Raw genomic sequence first — 20676 nt, forward strand, 5'->3', positions numbered from 1 at the left:
AGTAGTCGAAATGAAAAGTTATGTGTATGTGTATTTACCGACTGAGGCCCGTTTCAAACGTCGTGCTACTGCCGTGCCGAATTTAATTGATACATAAATTCGACTTTAGCACGGCAGTAGCTCGACTTGGTTCAAACGTCGTGCTACCGCTCTGTCGAACTCAATTCATAAATTACAAATGCATTAGACTACATTTAAAAGTTTGCTGAACCGTTTCTTTATTATTCTATTTTGTTTTCGCCAACAGCCGTTCCATTCGACTGAATTAAATTCGACGTCTGAAATCAAGTCGCGCTAGTGTCGTGCTGGCCGCTTAATACAGGATCACTAAAAATACTCACTGGGCGTGGTCTAATGTCTCTTTATCATACCAAAATACCTCATGCAAGGAAAAAATAGAGCAATCAACACCCTTTCAAGCGATCAATACTTTAAACAAAGTTAAGAGATAAAGTGCGTAAAAGCATTGTGCAATAAATCTGATGGCATCTGAAAAGCGTTGAGGATACTAAACGGCCGAATATCAGCTTACAGTAGCTCATATTATTTCTTTATAGTGATGATCGATCGCATTTTAAACACAATAAAATAGCGCACAAAATGACATATGGCTTATGTCCGTTCAAGGGTGACTGCTTTAAAATACAGATAAAAATTAAATAACAAAGAAAGACAAACATGGGACTGCTACAGGGTGGCTGCGGCCGCTTTAAAATAGAGATGGTCGCCTAATACAGCGTTTGTATGAGCGAAAATTCGGGACAGAGATGGCCACCTCCCTACAGCGTTTGTATGAGCGAAAATTCGGGACTTTGAAAACTGGCCGCTTACTACAGGGCCGTTATATACAGGTTCGACTGTAATAACAAATCATAATTCGGCTCTTATTTTTGTGGAACTAACACGCGTCGGGTTTACGTGGGAATCCCGCGAGAAAACAAAAAAAAGGCGGAATATGAGGAGACGACGCGTTTGCCAAAGTATGCGATAATTTCGGGTTTGAGAAGCTTCTATTACAAGCACCATTAAGAAGCAATTTGACGAGTGGTCGAAATGAAAAGTGATGTGTATGTGAATTTACCGACTGAGGCCCGTTTTAAACGTCGTGCTACTGCCGTGCCGAACTCAATTAGGGGTGGCGAATGGTAAAATCCGAGACTAACCGAGACGCCGAGATCCTAGTTAGAAATTCGAGCCCGAGACTCTTTGGTAAAAAGTTTCAAGACTCAAAAAAGTAAAAAATGAGACTTCGAGACTTATAATAAACGCTTCCGAGATTTCGAGGACCTGACAAAATTTTCCGAGACCCACGTTTTTCGAGGTACCATTCGCCACCCCTTCAATTGATCGATAAATTCGACGGCAAGCCTTGCCGTGCTACACGGCAGTAGCTCGACTTGGTTTCAAACGTCGTGCTACCGCCGTGCCGAACTCAATTCATAAATTGCAAATGCATTACACTACCTTTAAAAGTTTGCTGAACCGTTTCTTTATTATTGTATTTTGATTTCGCCAACAGCCGTTCTATTCGACTGAATTAAATTCGACGTCTGAAATCAAGTCGTGCTAGTGTCGTGCTGCAGTCGAGCTAGCTTAGCACGACGTTTGAAACAGGCCTGATTGTGGTTAGTCTGATTCGTCTATCTTCGCTTGGAGTAAACGCAATTGACCACTCCAGAAAATACCATAACAAACCATAATGCTCTTTGTTTGTCACCCGAAAATTTTGCATAAGCATTGTCTTCAGTTTCCCTTGGGAGTTAAAATGGCCCCAAGGGAAACTTAAAACAATGCTTATGCAAAATTTTGGGGTGACAAACAAAGAGCATTATGGTATGTTATGATATTTTCTGGAGTGGGCAATATCGCTTAGTGATATCAGCTTGGCGGCGGACATAAAAGAGGTGGAAAACGGAAAATTTTCTATCGTTTACGGATCACTAGAATCATACGATGGCGAAGAATGTTGGCAAGCGAAACGTAGAAATAGTTGATGTAGTCCATGGTTGAGGCAGCTTCATTTTAAGCTGTAATTCATTCTTCTAAATCGCTATCCCTGAGAATTTCTTAACCATCCTGCAAAAAAGACTAGTAACGAGCTGGCCCCAGCGTGATACGACACTGCAGGAAAACATCACATTTACAAACAAAAGAAAACCGCTTTGTTATTCAGAACCAGAAGGCACTTTGGAATAAATTAGAGAACCTAAAACCTTTATTTAGCCACAGGAAAGAGCTCTACGCTTCAAAAGAGACCAAAGAAAATGCTCTTGGACCTTTTGCATCAGAGGGGAAATACTGCTCACCAGAAACAAAAACCACTATAAAAGCTCTTTCTTTTCACTCAAGACCTATTGTAGCATACGTGCGCATAAACATATCGTCTAATACTTGAAATGGTTATACTGCTGAAAATCAAGAGGAGAGACTTTTTTTTTAACGAGACGGCATTCCTATTTTGGTGTCACGCACCGGTGAAAAATCGGAAGTTCAAATTGCTGCATTTTCGAAATGAAACATGCTACGGGAATGGAAACTTGTACAAAGATTACTTTTTGTTTATCTTCAACCTAATGTAAATAAGAATCCGTAAAATCTCGCTATTTTGACTTTACAATTTGATGACGTCACTGCGAAAACCGTCTATAGCCATTACTTGACGGTAAAGCGTTTGCATGTCTCGAACCCTTAACCCAACAGTGACCAACATCACTTTTCAGTCACGTATTATACCCCCGCCCGGGAATTATCCATACACAATCAACAGAAATGGTCACGAGAATTCGTTAAATGATCTCCAAAGGGAAAATTCTCTCATCTAAATCTTCAAGGAAATGTATGAAGACAAGTCCGGAGAATTTTATATCGCAGATATGGTCCCTGAAAAAATTATAAATATTAAAATGTCATGTTTATTACATTCTTTTCACATTATTAAAAAAAACAGATGCAAACAAATACAATTTGCCATTAGCCCCATTAGTCCCTGGCGGCGAGGAGCTAGGAGAAACGGCTGTATTCGCAGGCTACATTAAACCTTTATTTTATGGCCTGGGATGGGATTCTTCTGTAATTTGCACCACCGGAGTTCCACTCACAATCTTGTTAATAAATCAAAACACTTGACACCACGCTGTACTTGGCAACAATGCATTGACTTGAAGTTGTGTGATAAAGGCCATTCAAAGGGAATGAAAGGTACAATGTGGAAAGAGTGATGGAGTTGTTAATGTCTTGAATTTCGCGACACTTTGTAGCAAACAGGCTGACTGGAAATAATAATAAAAAAAAACAAGTATATTGGGTGTTTTATATTTGTTTAAAAACTTCCGCCTTGACTATGCTCTTTCTGTAGTCTGGTTGTGTATGTCTTTGAAACTGTATTCCAAGCATCCATATACCTATCCATGCACATTGATAAGCATTTCTGAAAGACACAAACAAAAATAATAATAATAATTAAAAATTTACAACGCGCCTTTTCCATGCAAATATGATCAAAAATGCGTGACAAGACGTAAATGTTAAAAGAAAATAGAAGCTAAAATAAGAATAATAATTAACGCTAAGAGAAAACAACGCTTAAAATTAAATAAAGATAAAAACACTAAATATATCACACAGTAGGTTAGAAACATTACATATCAAAAACTATATAAAAAGATGCGTTTCAATTAAGTAAAGATTTAAAACGTTCAAAATTGTCCTCAAGACGGATGTGAAGGGGCATATTGTTCCATAAATTTGGGGCAGCAGATGAAAAGGCACGATCCCCTGAAGTCTTTTTCAGTTTTAAACTAGTAAGAATACTTTAATAAGATAAGACCGCTAGCTGAACGGAGATTATAGCGCGGCTGTTCTTTAATAGCAATCAAATCGATCAAGTAAGCAGGCGCATGACCGTAGAGCTTACGGCGGAATCCATTAAGTGATTGAGTAATTTTTATTTTCAGTAGACAAAAATCTTGTACCAGAATAATTTAAAGAGTATTGCTCTTCAAAGGCTATGCATGTAGTTAGTTATTTTTAATAACACCAAAGAAAATTTGTTACTGGAGCCCGAGAAAATAAATTTCAAAAGGTTCAAATTTCACAAAGCATGATTTGTACTTGTGTTTGCACAATTTCTGTGAAGTTTGAAATCAATTTTCTCTGCCAATAAGAAATTGTCTTTGGCGTTCTTACAGATAACTAATTATATCTATAGCCCTTGAAAAAAAGTAAAAAAGAATGTGAAATGGCTTAATTTATTCTGGTACAAGATTTTCGTCCAATGAAAACTAAAATTACTCACTTTCCTAATGGATTCTGTCTTAACATTTCATTCTGCTTTCCGTTTTATTACATTTGAAAGAAAAAAAAGGAAAGAAATGACAAAAGAAGCGAACACGATAAATGTACATGTACACCATAAACTGCCCCTTATAAGCCCCATCCCCCAGTTATGACCCAGCCCATCTACTTGTAAACAAAAAATACATCTGATTATAAGACCCCCCCCCCCCCTCCACCCTCCCACCACAATTAAGCCACATCAGATATGTTGAAATGAATTCGATTTATTATGATGTTTTCAAGCCTAGGATGTAAAACTAGGCAGCTTGGCAATCAAGTGTTGTAGGTAATTTGAGGCTTTCACACCCTCACTGTACCCATTTTCCCCAAAAGTAGATGGCTCGGACCTCAAACTAGCCGGTATTTTAGCTGGTTGCCGCCACTTACCAGGGCTGTCAACACCCCACGTCATCAAACATTGAGAATTGATAGGGAAGAAAGGATAGATGATGTCATATCACACGACAAAATAATGATGTCATTTGTGCCAAAAATACTTGTTGATTCCGATCGACAAATATAGTACATAAACAGTTCATATTTAGCCACATTATTGCTTAAATTACAGTGGCATACCAGAATTTATGGGGAAACGTTCCCGCAGTAGCTCAAACAATGCAAAACATTACTAGTTTGAAATTTTATGGTCGGAAAGTCGAGTCTACAAGAAATAGCAATTTTGGCGATTATCTGGGAGATGCCATACTCTAATCTGGAGACCAGGAGATACGGTCCAAAATCTGGAGTCTCCTGGATTATCCGGGAGAGTTGACAGCACTGACGTACTGAGAACTCTGTAGCCCAAACAGATATAAGCCCAATTTATAAGCCTTCCTGAGCCTCCTAAAACCCCTTACGGAGATGTTTGAGCCCCGCGGCTTATAAGTGGCAGTTTTAAGTTTCAATATTGTTTCTTGTTTGATTTGCTTTTTTTTTTACAATAAATGAAATAATGGAAAAATTTACGAATCACGTGCATGTACATGAGTAATAATTATCATTAAGATTTCCCTGTTTAAATAATTATCATGAAAATTCTACATTTTAAAGCATCTAGCCAAATAATATGGAGAGCTTAAGAAAGAATGGAAGGCACCATCTAATACTATTCTTGATTAACATTCAATCCCCCTTCAAGAGCCATAATGACTGCCTGTATTAAGTGCCCACAAGTGTATGTACATTGTGCTGTCTTAGCCTCTCTTGTACAGTATCAAGTTTTGGTTTAGCGTTTTACTCATAATGTTATTGCAATATATCAATAGTGCATGCATACAGTATTACCCCAGTACATGGCTGGAAATGGTGACTGATACGGTCCCCAAAGCTACCAACATTTTCTCCTTGGTGACGAAAAATTCTGGTTTAGTCACCACTTTGCCGACCAAATTAAATTTTCTCTACGATTTAGATTTAAATTAAAAGAGTAAGGTTAAAACAAACATTTCACCTTATCTTGCTTTGCTCTAGTCATAAAAAATGTTCCAAATCGCATAAACAAAGCCAGTTTACCTCTAAATTTAAACCCACTTCTGTCTGCGATATTTTCAAACAATCAAATCTGATGGATTGCACCATACTATGAGCTGCGTCATTTACATTATACAAACTGGTGACTAAAAATTTGGATCTGGCAACTATAATAATTATTTCTCCAGCTGGTCACCAAATGGCGACCTGAGGATTTTTTTAATTTCTAGCCCTGCAGTATCAAATCATTAAGTGCCAAGGCTACTGTATTCTCTCAGTCATCAAGGACTCCCAGTATTTGTTTAAAACTTGATATGGCAGTCCCACAGGTGACTGAATTTACAGTCTATTCTGGCCTTCTAAGGATTCCCTCCTTTTTCTTTACACACTAGTGCACCTTGCCCTTATTAACCTTCAATCTTTTCCTACTACAAAAGTTCATTCTCAGAACCAGTGTTTATTCAGGATTTGGCTTCTTATAAGGAAAGACATACACTGTAGTACTATAAGTTAAGGGACTGTGTTATGGCTGTCTAGTTCATTTTGTTGATAATACCAGTTGCGCATTCTTATTTGCTATAGAACTTGAGAAATCACTTGTAAATGATAATATCAGAGCTACGTGTAAAACAAATATGTCTCCCAGGCATTAAATAATTAAATAATGACTGTTTCAAGCAACAAAAATGAACTTTGAAAAACTATCAGCCTAACAAGTTTTCAAAAACCATATAACGTCGTGGAGAGGTGTCCATTAAGAGAGAGCTGGCTGTAATAAAGTGCATTATATTTTATTTTCAACAAAGATATTCAATTTCAACTCACTCAAAAGTCAAATTTTTGACAGCGGATTTACCTGGTAACAAACCTACTTCTAGTTATTTCAGAAAGGATTTCATTCTCACCTGCTCTGAATTGTCCAACTGTGTCCCTGGCTTGTAAATGCACTTTTTGAAGCATTTATCTGACATTTTCTGGTTAAGAGGTAAAAGGATATAAAATGGCTGTTGATACCAGATATGTACATGAATGTACTTGCTTCAAAACACAAGAGGCACCAAGATAAACTAGTCTCTAACTCTTTATGGTAAAAATAAACGGTAAAAATTTTCCACAACATTATGGACCATGTGTTGGTCATTTTTACTATCAAACTGGCCAACGAAAAGTCATCTTTTGAACCAGTTGTATTTCGTATGGGAGCCTGGTCTCCCCCTCTACCCCCCCCATCCCACCACCCCACCCCAGGAAGATGTCAGCTGTATGGCGTCACAATATTATTGACGGCTATGCTTTCAAAAAATCTCACCCTTAGCCAGCAAATTAACTTGAGAGCTGTGCATGCATCAGGGTTCGCCAATACACCAGAATTGTTCAGATGACTCCACAGAGGTTACGGAGGGAGTCTATTTGACTCCAGAAATTTTTAGTAACAAACAGGGAGCCACTTCGACTCCAGAAATTTTCGGTAACAAACACAGTTTTGTCCTTACCTTTTTCGCAACAAATACAATTTACGTTAATTGTAAATGTTGTAAACCTTAATTAAATCATCAAAATTAAAGAATTATACTGCACGACAAAACAGGAAGAGGGTAAATTATGATCAAAGTTTACTCGATGACCGCCATCATGGATTTGAGCTTTCCAGGTCAGCGGACTGCCACAGCTACTTTGTGTATCCCTCACGATAGTGTATACACGTACATGCCAGGACCACGTGCTGCAAAGTCTGAAAAAGGCTTTTTTCGTTGTGATACTTGACTCCAAATATTCCAAAATGACTCCAAAATTTGTGAAGCAGAAGTCACAGTGACTCCATTCATCAATAAAATTTGCAAACCCTGATGCATCATCAAATATGATCATCTCCATATTAAATTGCATCCCACGTGCTAAGAATAGACCTTATTCACGATACCCACCATCTTTTAATGCAATGAAGGTAATTCCAATGTTCTGCACTGTGCTTCACCTAGTGTGCATATAACATTGGGACTTCAAAGGTGGCTGTGATTTTCACCGGTCACTTAAAAAGACATAATTATGGCCCCTTTCGTAGTCCAACTGATTTTAAAGGGACACAGTCAGCTGATGCACAAATACATTAGATACTATTTCTTAGCTGATTTGCATGTCACAAGACACGCGCCTCAAACAGAATTTGAGAAGCGTATCGGGAATACTCAAAACAAACCTTGTAGAGTTGAACTAGTTACATTGAGAATTCACCGATGGATTTGTCCAGGGAAAGCCAAACATCAACGAATGCTTCTGAATTCGATCATCAGTAGAGGTGAGAAATGATACGGAGTCTGCATGAATCATTGTCGAAGGTTCAAGGTCGAGAATGTTTGATTTTCCAAACATATGCAACCTTTTCCATCTATTTTCCAAATATATATAACGATTATCTGCTTGCCAATGTTATTGATTCATTTCTTCTGTTATTTTGGTAACTGATAGCAATTTCTCTCACCCGGCACCTACACGTTTCTCACCTCTTCTGTTCATGTTCCTTTGGATACTGTTTTTGACCAAATATGATAAAATAATGTCATAGGATGAGTTAAAGCTTGCTCAAAAAGAGGTTTTCTATAACAGATTGAGGATCAAATGAAACACTAGGCAAGACTGAAGCGGATTTCTAGATGTATCCGAGGCGTACATTTGATTTCAGGTTGAGGTAAACACTTTCCAAACTGGCAAAAGTGGTGTCCAGGTCAGCACGGTCCGATAGCTGACTGTGTCCCTTTAATAGCGACCTTGATAATAATTCTACTTGGCTAAAAGGTTTTGGTCTTGAAACTCGCCCCAGTCCCCTCACACAAAATGATCATACGAAGGCGAAATAGGCCATTTGCACCAAGAGGCATGTGACATCGTTTTTTGAAAATGAAAGGTATATGATTTTGCCTTCGAAAAACGATTAGTAGGTCATATCTTAAACAAAATAATAGTGATTTGGTTTGTCAAACCCGCACCATTTTCTTAAAATGAGTAAGTTCGTAGCTGGTCACGTGACCAAAATGTGATTTTTAAAATTAGGAATTACATCTTTCAGAACACAAATTTTGCACTTAAAGTTCAAGGAAAATGTTGAAAAGATGATGTGGTAACGTTTACAGCACATCTGAGCGTAACTATCAAACGTTTAACAAGATAGAAGCAAAAAGTAGTTTTGGCCGCCATGTTGGAGGGCAAGAGTATGCCCTCCAACATGGCAGCCAATACAAATCATACTGCTTTGTTCAAAAATCAAAGTGCCATAAAATATCTCCCTTAAATGCATTTCCCCTCAAATTTCGGGTGTAAGATAATTTTTATGTGCTCTGTCAATTTTTGGCATCAGCAAGATTCCAACTCATTGTTTAAAGGAAGCATTGGTCACGTGACCTCTTAGTGCAACTGGCCTATTGTAAATGTCCTCACAGGATGACAGGAACAGGAAGCAATAACTACATAACACTTGGAAACACTGAAACTACTGTAAAACCTCGATTTCTCATTTAAGTACCATGTGACATCGCTTGCGCGTGTAATAAAGATGGCGGGTATCGTTGTTGCATTAAGCCTTGTATTTTCCGATGGATTGTGTGTAGTGCGAGCCGTACATAATGCAGCCAGTAATAAAATTAATTAAGTTGAATGAATATTATTGTCATGAATGGAAAACGCCGGTTGGGCACACATTTAAAGCTTATTTGTGCACGTGTAGTACACATGTAAACTGCCCTCCCTCGATATAAACTTACCGACAGTAACTCCTGCAACTGTGCGACTAAAAGCTGGCTTTTAACTTGGTCCATCAATTCACTTCTTTTAGCGCTATCCATTCCACCTCCTGAACTGGAAGAAGGCGACGAAGAAAAGCCAAAATCTGCCATATTTGATGGACTATTTGATGGGTATGTGGGTATGGCAGAGCGAGTCGCGCCGAGAAGCCGTGATGATGTAGGTGGCCAGCGGAGCTACTCTAACAGCTACTCACTCTTCCCAGACCTCCTCCTTTTTACTTCCGTAGCTTCACTTTCACTAAGGTCAGACAGACCACCGGTATATGTACAATGGCAAACCATAGCATTGTCGAATATTTTGGAGATTCAGGAGGCCATCGATGTGGTTATTGCAATAGCAGCGATACTAATTTTTCGCATGGTAAGCCTTCTTCCATACCCGTTGCAACGCCGTTGCTTGTAAATTGCCTGCTTGCAAACTGCAAAACTGGTCTACTTCCAGAATTGTTTATTGGTGAGAGAAAGTCTATACACCCTGGTTTCTCTCGCCAATCCAAAGAACGGAAAGTATACTCCACCTGCAGCAAACTTTGGGTTTAGTTAAGCTTCGTTGCAGCAACAGTTTAATGCTTAGCTTTATGCATGAGAGCGTATAGAAATGGTTGTATTTCCAACTTATACCTTTCATTTTTTTCTTAGGGATGTGGGCTCATACGCTAACATGCTTGGATTATCAGGATCTTATTGATCGAGGATGGAGAAGGTTTGTAATTATGTTCAGTGTTGTTTGTTTGTTTGCAGAAACTTACATAACAATTCTCTTTGTAATAAGTCTTGCTTGCCTTTGAAGGGTGCAGCTGGAATTGACTGATGCATTACAATGTAGAATTGTTATGGTAAATGACCGATCGTTTGTTGCGTCCCAGACGGGGGGGAGGGGGGCGGGGTAAAGTTTTGTAAGATGCATGATTTTAAGGGGGTCAATTTTAAAAATGCACAGAATGTGAGGGGGGTCGAAATATTAAGACACAGGACTGGCCTTCTATGTAAAAGTTGTCAAACTATATTATGATTGAAGCAAATCCATGTTTCCTTCAAAAGAACACAAAAAAAAATACACTTTGGCGGTTCTTTGTCAGCAACAAAATGTTACCCGCATAAAGCTTGGACCAGGAACCTATCAACTATTTCTCCTACCAGGAATGTAGCATGCACGTACACATGCATATACACCTATGCATACAGCCGAAATCTGGAAAAAATATATAGATTTTTTTTATTTCCTGAAAGCATTTTTATCATTAAATCAAGATAAATATTTTGCATTGTATTGGTGTTTTTGTGCTAGGATTTCCGTTATCCTTTTACTGATTATGGAGTGAAATGGAGCTTAATGTGAAGCCACAGACCTTGGTTGAGACCAAGCCAACTCCAATTCTATCCTGGAGTATATGTCACGGCAGTGCTTGACGTTAACTTTTTTGGACACTAGGCAATGGGCTAGTGAGTGAATTAAATCAGTAGCCCAGAAGGACAAGTCACTGGTCCAAAAAAAAGTACCGGGGGAGGTGGGGGTTAGTTTTCAACTCTTTACTAAACCAGTTTATAAATCAATTTTCATGAAAATTCAACTTAAGAGGCAAAAAGAGTAGACATCAACAGTGATAAAACAAATGGCTTATGTTGCTTTGTTTCTTGTCAGTCCAGAGTTCAAGAGGCAATCTGAATGTCTTGTGTCAGAAGACATGAAAATGATTACATGTAGTAACCTTAATTAATTAATTATTAATAAATTAATTAATTGATTTCAAAAACTGATAAGGCGCAAATATCTATATAAATATATTCAAATGCCTTTAGTATAAAGCATAATGCCTTTAGTATAGTAATAACCTTTAGTTTATTGGCTCAGTTATGCTGTGATCACAATAGGGCCATTTATATAAGGAAATATAAGACGTGTCCTACATACTTGTCTTAAATAAGATGCGAACTGTACCAATTATACAAGCATGTCTTATCTAAGACGAGAACAGCTTGTATAAATGGTTCGCGTCTTATTTCTGTTCTTTACTCGTTTTCATGTGAATGTTGCCCGAAGCAACGGCAATCCAGCATGGCGCGCCAAAGATTAATGCATGCGTACTATGCGTTCGTGTCTTATGAAAGACGTGAAGGTCATTTATACAAAGGTTTTCTCGTCTTAGCTAAGACGCGTCTTATCTAAGAACAGGTGTTAAGGGCTGTTCTAAAATAAGATGCGTCTTAGCTAAGCTGTGTCTTATTTCAGACGAATGTGCCATTTATAAGGAAAGTTCGCGTCTTATTTAAGACGCGTCCTATGTAAGACGCGTCTTATTTTTCCTCATATAAATGGTCCTAATGATACGCTTGACTACTGGTCAAGCACAGTTCTATAATCATAGGTGATCATTTATAAATTCCCTTCAAGTTGGTGGCAAATCTTTGAAAAACTTCTGCTAAAACTACTGATAAAGTACTTTAGAAAACATGTAGAACATTTTGTTCGCTAATCTGTTCCAGGGGCTATTAGGAGCACACTTTTACTAGCCCAGCATGAATTTTCACTAGTCCTGGGCTAGTGGACTAGCATTCGTGTTGAGCACTGCATGGGCTCTCATGACTTTGTTGACTTATCGTGTGTCAACATTCACAGCTGAGCGTAGCTTCAGCAGTATGAAGAGACTTCAAACTCCTTTACGAAGGACCATAACAGTTGAGAGATTGAGCTCTCTTGTAATTCTGCATATGAACAAAAGGACGTAATTGATATTGATGGCATTATAACAGAGTTTCCCTGTCTGAAGGGTACACATCTCACCCTTTGCTTGTAACCTCCTTTATGGCAGCACATCAACTCTGTACCTTACTAATAACATTAGGGATGGGTAAAATTTACAACTACTTACTGCATTTTCCTTCATCTTTATTTACTGAGAATGTCCTGCAGAAAATGCAGGAGATGACATTTCCGAGACCCTAAATTTAAAAATTTTCTGGGGGAACTCCCCCAGGTTTGGGGCACCTTCGGTGCACTGACTTTTCTTCTCCTTCAAAATCTCATGCTGCGCTGCTGAACCCCAGCATCTTATAGCTTATGAAATCAATGCCCAAGGCTGGAAGAAGAGACTTGAAAATTGTTATTGCCAAGTTGGGGTACAATTTTCATATGCAATTATTTTGGGGGGTTTAAGTTTTGATACACCACTCTTCTGAAAACCCCTGCCTCCCTCTGGGACGTCATAAACAATCAGTCCCTAACAAAAGGAGTCACGAAACATGCAAGCTGGATCAAGTCAAAGACAGTAATATTTAACAGACTGCAGAATTGAATCAAAGGGTTTATAACATTGCAAGTTGAGTGCAAGAAATGCAGATGTGGCATGTAAATCGTAATAATATTATTATTTTGTACTGCTCGGAAAACCATCCAAAGAATTGGAGTAGACTTACATGCAATGTCGTTAGGGGTTTAGGTTTCCAATAATTTCAGAACGTTGTTTGCATTTTTTATCTTCTAATCCACAAGTCTATGGTTTGCATCTGTTGTACCCATTCAATCTCCCTGTCACTTGATATCCAGAGTACCCTGCTCCCCCTCCCCCTGGGAGCATATTCGTGGGTGGCTTAGGGGTTAAACCCACGGGATCAGTGGCCTCTCATACCTGCATAATTTATGTATAAAACTGTTTGTCTCTTACAGGAGTGGTAAATATTTGTATAAACCAACTATGAAAAAATTATGCTGTCCAATGTACACTATCAAGTATGTGAACTTCTTTACTGTACAATTATTATTGGTAATTATTATTTGCATAACAATGTTTTTCTTACTAGCAAATTTCCAGGTTAACAAAAGTTCCTAGAGGAGACTCTTTTAACAAGAAAAAAAAACAAATCTATACGTAGTTACTATCTGGTAATTTTTCACTTCAGGTTTTTCTACTTTAGCCGCAAAGGAATAAACAGTAATGAGATTTCATTCAATTAATCAAACCAGGTCAAGTATACTTTTGCCCAAAAAATTTAAATTCAAAGTCAAAATAATTAAAAAGTTGCAAAGAGGGATGACAATTGCTAAAAAAGTTGAAAAAAAATGTTTTTCCTGAACAATAATATTATTATTGTCTAGGAGAATTTGTTTCCATAAAAGCCATCCTGACAAACAAGTAAATAATTAATTACTAATAACGATTTACGGTAGAGGTAGCACATCCACTTAGTGGTTCTTCGTCTACCATCCCTGATCCACATGTAATTGGCATTTGTAAATGTTGGTTTTGAAGAGAGGGGAAAACCTGAGTACCTGGAAAAAAAATTCTTGAAGCAAGAGCGAGAACCAACAGCATACTCAACCCAAATTGTTCATTTATCTGTGTCTGAATGCAGCATAATGAAACAAAAGATAAATGGTTTCTTGAATTCCCAAGCACAGGTGCATTTGTTGGCAGTGTCTTTAAGTGCCGGTACGAGATTATATGAAGAAAGTGTGATATGTAAAGTAGCATGCGCAAGTGTGGATTTTCAATTTAAGCGGACCTCGTGCTCGGCAGACCGGCGCTTTCCCAACTGAGCTAGCCAGGCGGCTCCACTGACTTTAAGAAAAGAAATATCTTTGATTATTAATATTATTATTTTTCTGGTTGATCATTTTATTTAATATTTATCTATTAATTTTTCTCTTTATTTCCCAGATGCAATGCTACTGCCTTCCATCCTTCCAAGTCGCAAAAGAAAGTTCTTAAAAAAATGACAAAGTTCCTTACCGTTCCTAAGACAGGTAATGATCCCAACATGAATTGTTATCTTTTTAGAGCTGTGTGAGATTTGAATTGAAAAAAAAGTAAATTTGTGAGTGAGGGTAGCAAGAAACAGAAATACCTTAATAATGAATCATAAACATGATTACGTAAACTATATTATTATTTTTTTTTCAAAACTTTTTCCCACCTAAACCTTTTCCTTTCCCTTTTAAGTTTTAGCATAATCACTTCACTTACTTGTACTTCTGCCAATCTCCAGAGATCAAAGATCTGAAGAGATTTTTTTCAGCTTGCTCTCTCTGTCATGTTTTTCAGCAAAACCAGTTTTTTTTTTTTCACTGTATGTTGTTTGAAGCTGATCAACTTTTCTGTTAACTAGTGAGCAAATTTTAAATTCCAGAAGCAAGCACAAGTGCAAATGGTGAAGAAGATCAACAAGATGGGCCTTCAGAAATATGTGAGGCTAGCAGTGCAGCTTTTGTTGAGCCTTTCTCGGGCAAATTACCATCAGTGGTTGATAAAGTTGAAGATATCAACATCAACAAACTAAAAATGAAAGGTAATGTGGGGGAGAGCGATGACTTAAACCTGGGGAAAACGACTAGTCGCCAGGAACCATCTTCAATGGAAAAATCAGTAGATGAGTGGGTCAAGAAAAGCAAACACCCAAAAGGCAAAACACCAGGTATGTACTACAGAACCACTTTATGGACATTCACACCCCAGATCTTCCCAAGTTCAAATCATTTGAAACTTCTGCTCAAGTATGATAATAACCAACCCTGTATTTGTTATTGAATGTGAAATAACTTGGACTACCCCTTCCAAACAAGTACAAAGGTCATTAGGTAAACTACTTGGAAACCCTTAGTTACTTAGTGTTTTATTTGATTGTGATCTGTAAAATAAAATAGAGTTGCATCATCATTTCCTCTAATCGGTTTTACTATTAAAGCATCAGAACCTTTAGCAGTAGGATTGTTTAGTGAGAAAATGATTTAATCAGAGTATTGCTATACAGCTGTAACTCTTCTCTCCTTTTTGTAGAACCTGGATTAGGACCAGATCCAAACAAGCCTCATTGTCGGAAAGCCAAGATCATTCGTTTAGAACGGAAAAGAGAGAAACTTGCATTAGCCAGACAACAAGGGGTAGGCATATATGTACATGTATGAATCACTGTCTTCTAAATCACCTTGCACAACCCTTTTAATATACTCTTGTATCAAACATGACATGTTTTCTTATCCATGTTTTCTCCTTTATCCTTACACTTCGTCAATTTGGTATTGCAAGGGGAGAATTTGTTTCGAAGGTCAAGGTTTATGAGTATATTTTAATCACCTGGCTCATGCAAGTACATTTGTAGAGGTAAGGTGTGCATGTGCAATGTACAGCCTGGGTATGAACATCTGGTGTCTGTTTATGCACAAAAAATATTGTGGTTGTCATGTGACCACACAAAGTACAGCTGTAAGTACAACATGTATGTTGATACCTCCTAGTCTCCCTTACAGTTGTTTTTGTCTCGTTTTGTTGGAGAGGAGCATTGCGTGACCAGACAAGGGAGATTACAGTTGGTACCTCCATACTACAGTGAGTCAATGAGAAATGGCACACTTACCAACTAAAAACAAGCCACAGTAAGAAAACATGGCCATGTCATTTATATCACTGTCAATTGACCACTGGCAGAACTCTGGTGTTCATGTATGACTCATCAAAGTCACACACATGTACATGTTCTTTTTGTAAGTTTGCATGTCCCCTCTATTAACAATGCATGCACATATACCAGCACAATGTAGATACATGTAGTTTTTCTTAGTAAGGCTTTAATCATCACTCTTGAAAGCCCTAGATGACAGTGGACTCATCCCATTCCTCCTTGAACATAACGCACACAACTTGAGAGCATGTGGTAGCGGGTGAACAAAGTGTGATTTCTCCCTACTCATAACACCTTGCCTTCCCATTGTAATCACATGTATCCATAGATCATAATAAAATTTTAATGAATAATGCCTCAAAAAATGTTGTGTGGGTACACTGTACATTTTATTTATTCAGCAAATATGGCAATCCTGACGGATCCTGTGGATAAATTGAATTGATGTGTTTATTTATGGGTTAACGCTAATTTTTTGTAAATATCTAGAAGTGTACAAGTTCAAGCAGTTCTAAGATGCCAGTTGTCAAATCTTTGGAAGACCTTGTGATTGACAGATTACCCAGCCAGACACCAGTTCATAACCTTAAGGTGCAATTTTTATAATAAAAATAATAATGATAGTAATTGGAGTCTGAAGCCTCGGTTGGAGACTGAACTGGAATTTGTTTCCTCAAAGATTATTTATTTTTTTATGTCTTCATTCACACCCGGAGCGCTTAAAACCTCTCAATAACTTATTCAACTTGAGTTTAGGCATTCTAGGTCAAATTTAGTTTTGAAAATGTTTGTTTTTTCGGAGAGGAAAACCATTGAGGTGCTCAGAGAAACACCTTACAAAGCATAGGCTTGGAGAGAACCAGCAGAAGCTGCATATGAGGGTGACAAGTGCTCATATACTCATCAATTACGCATTGATTTGCAGTCAGATCTCAACAATCGGACACACCAGGCTGTAAGCAGACTCATCCTATAGGTAGCCTGTGTGGCAGGCATGAAAAAGTCAAGGGAAATGTAACGTGAAGAAGTGCAAGGGTTCACTTGATGGGGACGCACCATTTATGTACTTGTCGCCCTTAATTCCTCCTTTCGCTTCCCCTTCAATGCCTAGCATTTACAGTAGGCCATCCTAATCCAGGTTATCCCATTAGCAGTTGGACTGGCTGTGGCCTTCAAGCAAGCTCTCCATTTTTTTTGTAGCTTAGCAAGCCGAGAGGGGACGCACAAGCTAATCATGAAGCTCACGGGTGACCTCTCGCGACCGCGACCCCCTAAAATGAACAGCTTGCTCACAGGCTACCAGGGCTGTCACAAAGGGTGCTTACCAAAAATCAGAACTAGCTAGAACTGGCTTGTCGGATCCGTTATTTCAAAATGAAAGAGTAGTCTTCCCCTGAAATTTACACCAAAACCCATTTTTTCCGTGCATACCAAGTAGGATAAACTAATCTGGCTGAATAGTACTGATTAATAGTGGAACTCGCCTCAAAACTAGCCTTGGGAAATCCCCAACGCGACCTCCTGTCTGTAGTGACAGCACTGGGACTCTTTACCCGTTCCGAAGGCTCTATCCTTATGCTTATTTTGACTGTAGATGGAAAATTTTTTGTATTTACAGTAGAACCCTGATGACTTGAACTCAGGCAACTCGAAGTAAGTCCAAGTTCCCTGGCATTTCACCCCACCTTTCAGTCTTTTTTAACTTGGATAACTCGAATTCCCCGCTAACTCGAACTAAATTTCATTTCCCTTGATCGAAAATTCACTGAAATTTACCCCGATAACTCGAATTCTGGTTCTTGTGACTCCGCTCGGAAGCCGTCCCATTAACTCCTCTTTTTGTATAAACGGTCAAAACACTAAAACTACCTCAGTTTGATTTTAATTGGTGCAACGAACAGATCACGTTTTATCATAAAAAAATTAATGTCTAATCGTGTTACCGTTTCTGATTAAATAGGTGAAATTTGCACTGCATAATACACTGAAGTGCTAAAAAATCAGTAACTATCAATTTTTAATGTGGCAAATTAAATTTTTCAATCGGCCCCGTTAACTCGAAACCTCGTTAACTGGAACTGTTTTTGGTTTCCCTTCAGGGTTCGAGTTACCAGGGTTCTACTGTATTTTGACATCCATCATACGGTGAACTGCATTAATTAAAAAGATAGCTCTTATGACATGCATTTAACTATTAAATTTGTTCCAGGTTAAGCTTATTCCATCAGATCCATGCAACGAGGAATTTCAACAATCTTTCCAACAGACTGCAGCTCTGTTTTTTAAATACCAAAGAGCTATTCACAAAGATCCCCCTGAAAAGTGCACTGAAAAAAGGGTAATCATAAAAGTTTCTGTTATCTTCTGTTGTTTTAAGAGGCATTGAATATTGCCTTATGGTTTGGACAAGTAAACCAAATATCCTCAAAAGTGATATTTTATGAATTCTGGTTTGTTTAGAAATACTTAAAACTCTTAACAGTTAGAGTTTATCTAGCCTCCCACGCAGGCGATTTTAGGGGATTTCGTATTTCTTCCCTCGAAGAAATACGAGCTCCCCCAAAAACGCCTGCGTGGGAGGCTAGAGTTTATCCTGAATGCCTTGCGAGTGGACAGAAGCTACGTGCAGAAATATGTCTGCGTTCGCAGGCTACTTACTCACTCACTAATCCGTCTTCGTAATTGGTTGGGTCCGAATAAACCTTTTTAGCTCGTATGTTTTGTTTTCCCATTTCAGACCACGTGATGTTACCTCAGAGAATTGTTTCTTTCAAGTGTATCCATGTGCATGTGTATGTATAATAAGGCAAATCCCCTGGAGAACATCACCCGGGCTGAATTAGGAAAACACAAGGTAAAAAGGTCTATTCGACAGATATTGGAACTAGTTTTCTCTCTTTGACGGGCATTATGGTTCACTTTTCGGCAGCCGGAACTTTTCAGAATTTTTGAAAAATATTTTCTTGTATCATCTGACTTCTCGGTTTTTCTAAACAACGTATCCGTCAGTTCACCATAGTTACTTACCGTGTGTGATTCACAACTCTTTCAGAAGCATTTTCAGGGGGATCTTTGTTGCAGTCATTACAATATACATCTTATGTATTCCTTTTACTTCTTATCTCTTGCTTCCAAATAAAATTAATTTTGACAATCTAAACCCTGAATTGAGGGGGTGTTAACCTTGAGTTTGAAATTCTCAGGTCAAATTAGTGAAAGTGCAGTTCGATTCAGACGAATTTCAAGCAACATACAGTGAGACTTGTGATTTATTTGCAAAATATCAAATGGCCATCCACAAAGATTCCCCTGGCGAATGTGGCGAAAGACAGGTTAGACTTTTCTGTGAGAGAAATTCTTTTTTAAAAAGAACGGCAACGCTATAAAGATGTACTAAAATTTACATAACATGCTAAGACTTGTTCCCTAAACTGAGACTATGCCATGAGCATAGTAGCCTCATGCATTTCTGTTTCAAAAATGAATTAACTCCTCAGAAAGAGGGTAAAACATTTCTCATGACGTTTCTACAACATCACGTTCTTTTTCAAGATGGCGACTGCGTTAGGTACGTGTTCCCTGAGAACAGTGGTTTCTCCAGGTCGGACGCCGGAGAGAAACCACTGCGAGCGACCGTTTGCTTTTCCATGGAGCATGCGTGTCCACGTGACGCCTATGTCAAAACGTCAAATGACATCACTTCCGCTTAGCCTGATAACAAGCTCTCTCGCCCCGCGGCCAGAGCGCTCCGGGAGAGCTTGCTCGCAGGCTAACTTTCTCTCGTTTCGCATGTAGGAAACAGGGACTTTAAGATCCAACGACGTGACGTCAAGGAGAAAGCATCACACTTTTTTGTACATTTCTTTGCCGTTTTTGCACGACTACGACGTATAAAAACTGCCTTATTTCGGCTCATCCTCGGTGTAAGAATCTGTTAAATTCACGAGTGACTTAAAACACAGAAAACAAACAAACCTAGGAAAACAAAAGGTGCGAAACAAAGAAAACGTTCCCAGGTTCTTACACCCAGAAAAACCCCTAATTTCGCCTTTTATGAGGAACGTATACAAGCAAGGAAAAGCTTTAACTCTCTTTTTGAACTTGGATATTGTCTCTAGGAATTCAACTCCAGTTGGGTTCGCCTACATATCGACCGCAAAGTACGTAAGTCGGTAAGGATACTCGCGATAACAATTGAGAGAAATTCACAGCAGGCTCGCATTAAGGCAGCAGTTATAAGCGAATGCACGAGAGCCTTGACTTGTTTTTAAACGGGTTTTGCCTGTTCAAAGTTAATTTATTTATCCATGATGCTCTACGGCGGCTCGATCAAAGAAGCAAACGGTCGCTCTCCCTTCGCAGCGTAGCGTGCGGCTGAAGAAACCGCTGCTCGCAGAGTAGCAACCAGGGCTGAGTTGCTCAAAGCATGGTTAGCTTTAACCATTGGTTAAGCAGTATCAAAACCAATACGTTGTCAAGGTATTAAACGCTGGTTAACGCTTACCATGCTTCGAGCAACTGGGCCTAGGTCGCGTTCAGTCTACATTAGGTTCCGTGTTGCTAAGTCACATGACCATATAGTGTTCATGGGACCTATAGACGTCAAAAAACACAAAGTGATGTTGTTCAAACGGTCGAGAGAAAAAGTTTAACGTGTTCCCCTGTACTCTACTATATTTAT

At 38.6% G+C, this 20676-nt stretch overlaps 2 protein-coding genes across 5 annotated transcripts in view; one reads left to right on the forward strand and one right to left on the reverse strand.

The window, feature by feature from the left end:
* Positions 1-2889: 2889 nt before the first annotated feature.
* On the reverse strand, positions 2890-9746 carry LOC140952054 (mitochondrial import inner membrane translocase subunit Tim13-like). The gene is made up of 3 exons (XM_073401468.1): positions 9561-9746; positions 6711-6779; positions 2890-3427 (listed from the first exon to the last, which is right to left on the reverse strand). The coding sequence occupies exons 1-3, from the start codon at positions 9690-9692 to the stop codon at positions 3320-3322; spliced, it is 309 nt and encodes a 102-aa protein (XP_073257569.1). The 5' UTR covers positions 9693-9746; the 3' UTR covers positions 2890-3319.
* A 63-nt stretch (positions 9747-9809) lies between these two features.
* LOC140952029 (arginyl-tRNA--protein transferase 1-like) overlaps positions 9810-20676 on the forward strand; it is a 20076-nt gene continuing 9209 nt past the window's right edge. Inside the window, exons 1-9 of one of the 4 annotated variants that reach the window (XM_073401432.1) lie at positions 9810-9963; positions 10242-10305; positions 13267-13329; positions 14258-14343; positions 14727-15011; positions 15374-15477; positions 16485-16586; positions 18205-18333; positions 19199-19327. In XM_073401432.1, coding sequence (XP_073257533.1) covers positions 9873-9963; positions 10242-10305; positions 13267-13329; positions 14258-14343; positions 14727-15011; positions 15374-15477; positions 16485-16586; positions 18205-18333; positions 19199-19327 — 1053 coding nt within the window. In that variant the 5' untranslated portion in view covers positions 9810-9872. The remainder of the gene's footprint in view (positions 9964-10241; positions 10306-13266; positions 13330-14257; positions 14344-14726; positions 15012-15373; positions 15478-16484; positions 16587-18204; positions 18334-19198; positions 19328-20676) is intronic. The other 3 variants (XM_073401449.1, XM_073401441.1, XM_073401456.1) reach the window with 3 other exon arrangements.

The sequence above is a fragment of the Porites lutea genome, chromosome 1, assembly GCF_958299795.1.
Source record: "Porites lutea chromosome 1, jaPorLute2.1, whole genome shotgun sequence".
NCBI classification, from domain to species: domain Eukaryota; kingdom Metazoa; phylum Cnidaria; class Anthozoa; order Scleractinia; family Poritidae; genus Porites; species Porites lutea.

Bases quoted from the DNA above. Each gene is read 5' to 3' on its own strand.
- LOC140952054 (XM_073401468.1), bottom strand. From the start codon at position 9,692: ATGGCAGATTTTGGCTTTTCTTCGTCGCCTTCTTCCAGTTCAGGAGGT. The intron at 6,780-9,560 runs GTAAGTTTATAT...CCTCTTAACCAG, and splicing joins AGTTGCAGGAGTTACTGTCG to AAAATGTCAGATAAATGCTT. The intron at 3,428-6,710 runs GTGAGAATGAAA...TGTGTCTTTCAG, and splicing joins AGTTGGACAATTCAGAGCAG to AAATGCTTATCAATGTGCAT.